The sequence below is a fragment of the Austrofundulus limnaeus genome, unplaced genomic scaffold (assembly GCF_001266775.1).
Source record: "Austrofundulus limnaeus strain Quisiro unplaced genomic scaffold, Austrofundulus_limnaeus-1.0 Scaffold10, whole genome shotgun sequence".
NCBI classification, from domain to species: Eukaryota; Metazoa; Chordata; class Actinopteri; order Cyprinodontiformes; family Rivulidae; genus Austrofundulus; species Austrofundulus limnaeus.
The window spans coordinates 3317942-3323424 of record NW_013952412.1 but is presented as its reverse complement, the minus strand read 5'-3'; the positions used below and the strand labels follow the sequence as shown (position 1 = coordinate 3323424).

At 36.2% G+C, this 5483-nt stretch overlaps 1 protein-coding gene across 1 annotated transcript in view; it reads right to left on the bottom strand.

Annotated features, from left to right (window-relative positions):
- The window catches only part of LOC106513169 (CUB and sushi domain-containing protein 1), a gene marked incomplete in the record, with an annotated part of 415244 nt that overhangs the window by 245113 nt on the left and 164648 nt on the right, over positions 1–5483 (bottom strand). The window contains 1 exon segment of the mRNA XM_014001862.1: positions 2648–2760. Within this exon segment, the coding sequence (XP_013857316.1) occupies positions 2648–2760 (113 nt within the window).

Here is a 5483-nt window from a genome sequence, read left to right as displayed (position 1 = left end):
GAGCCTGCAGGAGTCATGGGCGGGATGTGTGGGGTGGGGGGTGGGGAGGTGTGCTCCGCGATGAGGAAGCTCGGCTTGGAGACAGCCCAGAGGCGGAGATGGTCCCAAAATACGTTTCTAGYTCCCCTGCCTGCTGCCTAAGGACACTACAGATATAAAACTCAAAAAAGTTGATTTTACATGATACAGCCCCTTTAATTGTCACAAAAAAATCAGTTTTCAGAGCACCAACATCATCAGTAGCTCAAATGATGAGGTTGTAATTTCTGCTCTATTTAAATTATGTTTGTCCCTTTTAATAACACTGTGACTTTAGCAATCCATAAGTTAAATATCTTATTTTCAGCTTTCTATCTCTACTGTCTTCTTACTTATCTCTTTCGAAACCTTATTAAAGTTCTCGCCTTACACCCCTGTCTTTGTTTCGATCCCTCTCTCTGTCTGCTTCAGGGGATATTAATTGATGATTATCTTGTCTTACTTAGTAAGTTTTCAAACTTTTTTTTATTTAACACTCTCAATTCCCCTATCTCTTTTTCATTCTAAGGCCATCCTTTCTCTCAGGCAATGGGAGTCTTATCACTTAGATATGTGTTCAGACCTATAGTTCAATTTGATTTCTTGTATTAAAGGGACAGAAYAGAGAAAAGATTTGTTACAGAATTGACTATGTTAAAAGACAGGAAGCCTGGCTCTTAAGGAGCAATAAAAAGATGAAGCCAAATGGATTCTTTGTTAGTGTGAATCAGCTAAACTGAACAATGCTAAAAAAARTGTGTGAATGGATGATGGTAAAAAGGTGAAATAGAGTAGGGTTAAAAGTAAGGCAGAATTTAAGAATTTTTAGTTCTTAATGTGTGTTATTAACACATTCAGTTTGAAATTACTGGCGTCTAATAAAGGTGTGAATTAAATGCAATCCTCTGTTGTATGAATAAACTATCCATAAACTGTATTTGTGGTCTGAAACCTCTTAAATAATTTTGATGAAATCACAATGGCATACCTCTGTTGGGTTTAGTTTTATTAAASATAGTTGTTTGACTGCTTGTTCTTTACAATAATGGAGAAGAAACTGAATCGTTGACCGCATGTCCAGCAGTTATTGGGTGAGAGATCACCARTCCACCACATCCAATGTGGTTCTACATTTTGCCCAAGTTGGATAGTTACAATCTTTAAAGTGTCTCTTTGCAGATAATTGTTTTGAGTATAACACAAACTTAAATGTATTTTTTATTAGACAAGTCTAAAAGACATGAAATTAATTGGAGCGTTCAAATGTTTTCATAACCTTAGTTGAGTAACTTGTTTCAAATGGAGGTGGAAGCTGAAAGTAAAAGTATTTGAAATGAAAAAAGCAAAATAAAATATTTTTATTCCATTTTATCACACTTGCAGTTACCTTTATAGTACATAGTCACATCTTCTTGTGAAAAAAATGTGCAGTGAAGGTGTGGTTTGTGGTGATTTAAACAAGTTAATCTGACTAACCTGGCATCACAATTGTCATGTTTCAAGTAGAAATTAGTTTTTACCCACCAATGTTTAACTKAGATATCAGCTAAAAGGTTGCAGATAAAATTTCTTTAATGGATTAAACTTGAATTACACTATAATAATGGCACTTTTGTCATCACTGTTATCTCACACAGAATTAAAATTTCATATTGATGAGGATAATATAAATGTTAAAAAAATGTTGATAGAGTTGTCAGTTATGCAATCTTCTYATTTAGTACATGCATCCAGAGATACGCAGATGTGCATCATCTTTGTATCACACCAGATACAACACAACATAAAAACACTGACTGAATGAGTGAAACGGGGACAYACACACTCTGGGGATTTAGTGTGTATGGTTTTGTTGTTACTTGAATTTGTCTTTGATATTTAGAGTTCATGATTCATAAATGAACTGTTACACAAGCATAACAGAAGACTTGGATGTGTGTGTCTTTAAAAGGTCAGATGTTTGTGTTTGACACCAGACATGTAACAGCCATGCCTAACAACTAAAATACAGCTAAGATAAAAAAAATGGATATAAAAAATGTACCTAAGTWAAAAAAAAAGAAACATATAGAGGAGACATCAGTACAATGTATGCCTGCAGTAGATGTGTAATACAGTATTCAAAACTGCTGAATGCAGCACCTCTGAGCTGTGAGCCAAGTCTCACCCACACAAAAGATTTTACAAGAACTGTAATTCTCATCAGTCACAAGAAGAGCTCTGTCATTTGGCTTCACCTGTAGCTCAGAGAAATGTGCGAGATGTATATCAGTGTTTCATCAACAGGAGTGTTCACTCGCCTGAGTGCTCAGGACTGAACCGAGACACACATGGCCGAATCCAATAAAAATCGACTTCCTTCTGATTCCGTGTTACAAAGAGTCATCATAAACAGTGACACATACGGCCTACTTGGGTTAAAGATTATTATCCTCAAAATCATCAGCTAATGAGATGTCAATCAAAAAATAAAAAAACTAAGAAAAAGGACAGCAATAATGTTGTTTTTGGATACTTTTCAGAAATCATTTCTAGCCAACCAGCAATGACAGAAATTATTCTGTTTGTGGATCATTCTGGAATGTGCTTGTTAAATTACTTTTTGCTTTCACATCACACACGTTCTTACCTTCATATACAGCTTTGAAGCCTTGTGCGCTCACTGCAAAGTCTGTTGTAAACCACAGGGCTARTATGGATCCACTGCTGACTATAGGTGAGGGCAGCATGAACCCCGACAACCTGTAAACCAAGCATACAGAACAAAATATAATTACAGGAGGATTGATAAACACATGCACTTAAAATATGAACAGGATTTATTTTAAAAATGGCATTCTGTGAGTGTTGATTTATATTTTGCGAAGACAAATATTCAGGGTGGTCTCAAGTTAGATATTTTGGCTCATAATTTTTGTCAAAAAGGTAAAAACTGATACATCAGTTGCCTTGGTGACTCACCGAGTTTGTTTTTTCAAACTACATGAAGACTACATGAATGAATGGGTGATTAACAGGTTTCTGCAGAACATGAAGAGGTAAATCAATCACTGAATCAGTTGTGTTGGAGCAGGGAAAAAAGTAAAGCATGCAGGATAGGGGTTCTTGAGGACCATGGTGGGACACCACTGAGCTAGACAGCTTGATCTGAAAGCCTGTAGAATCATCCCCCGTAGAGGTAACACTGACATGTGTGTCTTTAGAGAAGGAAACAGTCAACTGGATGGACAATAAAACTATAAAACTGCGACTGCACAATCATACATCACATAAGTGAAAAAAGATGCCTTACTAGACAGTCAAACGTGAGATATTAAGATTTAGATAGCAATGGAATGCGAAGTTAAGTAGTTCTTCAGGGCAAGTGGTGATATAATAGGTTCATACTGTGCAACAGTATGCAGCAGAGAATGGTGGGGGAAGAGAGTGATGGAAGACGGTGGAATGAAGGTGCTGATGAAGGTGAGAAAGTGGAAGAAAAGTAACATCTCAAAAAATGAACCACAGTCCAGAGGCGCATTAGTTCTGAATGTCTGGACTCACAGTCCTGAATGTTTTATGAGTAACAGTGGATACCAAGAATGGAAATAAATAAATAAATGAGACATTCTTCAGTGAACTTGAGAAACAATATATCTCTGTTCAGATAAATGCTTTTTTTCCCTTTGTTATAAAAACAGCATCTGTTTGGCACTACCTGTAGTCAAGGAGCTCTAGTTGAGGAATTACAAAAAAATAAACACTGCAAACTAAAAAGTAAAAAAAAAAATGATGAAGAATAATTTAAAGGGATAAAATTTTAGTTCATTTTGCAAAGCAAAACAGATGCTGAGCTGCTAAAAATGAAAGAGTAAATATGAAAAAAATCCAAGCTAAACCTATTTTATCTATCTAGACTAAAACTCTTAAATGCTCATTATTGAGTGATCTGTTTAAAAGCTGACAATACGCTGTTGTTGGATTTTCATCTCTTGATCTTCTCTGCTGAATCCAGGCCTCATGTTACTGATTCTCTTTTTTTTTTTACACTGGGCCTAATTTGCAACTGAGAAATGTTGTTCTGGTGGCTCAGGTGGCAATAATTTAAACGTGGCAACTAAATAAATGACTAGATATCTAGACCTGAAATCATAAAGGACAGCTCTCCTTGCCTGTAGCAATTGTCTTTATTTCTGCTCAGCAGTTGCTGTTAATACTTTCCTTGAAGGCAAATGCTTGAAAACATGTTTGTGGAGACTGCTTTTGTTGACTAGCCCAGAGCTTTTGCACAACAAACTCCAAGCGCAGTAAATGTGGCTGCACAGACAGGAGTTTTTCCCCACTTTTTGTTGATAAAAGAAAACAGTACCATACATGATTTTACCTGTGATTCATCTCTGATTTACAAATGAAGCACTGAGTAAGAATAAACTATAAATAAATAAATGCTGGGCTTTGTCACACTTCTTTTAAACATGATCCATGACAAAAACACCAAACTTATAGCATTTTCTTTTTTCTCCTACAGCCAGGTTAGAGGAGAAATTTAGTGTTGCCATGAGACCTATTGGAAAAACAGCAATGAACAACAATAAATTACAGCTCAAGCAATAGGGTAAGGATAAGAAATGGAAAGTGGCAATAAACATTGTGAGAGTTGGAAAGTGTAGAGGAGAGAACAACAGTTTTATAAGTGTCATTAGGACTTTTTTGTTCCGAGTACTACATGAAACGACTGATCTATTTAAAGTGTGCATTAGCATCTACTTCTTATCRCCTTTACAACATCTATACCTGGCACAGAAATATGCTCCACACCAAAGTGAACAGAAAAAAAAGAGCGTGCACTCGGCAGATAATTRTTGGCATCAAGGGGCGGTTTGGCTGTGCTGCAAGTATTAGAGGAGTTTTCTGAGGCAAGAAGATACAGATGAGGCAGGAGGAGGTGAATAAGCTGTTGCCTCTTGTTGCAGCAGCAGAGAAATAATGCTTCCCTTCCAAATTGAGTTTAGAGAAAAAGAAGGCATGTTTAGGTAGCTTTTTTTTCAGAAAATTTTTTGCAAAATGGTATTTCATAAAAAAGTTATTTTAAAGAATCCTACTAACGGTGGTCATGATGTAYGATATTCTTCATGTCAAGGTATAAAAGGAAATTGTGTGCTGCAAACAACTAAAAATAGACAACAGCTAATGAAAGAAATTTTTTGACATTTGCAACATCTAAAATGATCCTCAAAATAATAAAATAAATGAATGATACAAAGGAGAATGAGAAAGACGTATATCTGTGAAATTCAAAAATAAATGCTACAGACAACATTGTCTACAACAACATAGTTTTAAGTCCAGGTGTGTGTGTGTGTGTGTGTGTGTGTGTGTGTGTGTACGGGTTTTTCATACAACGTGGGGTATTTTTTTTACAAAAAAAAGCAGCCAGGTGGGGACCGAAGTGAATCGTGGGGACCACTGTCAGGTCCCCATGGGTC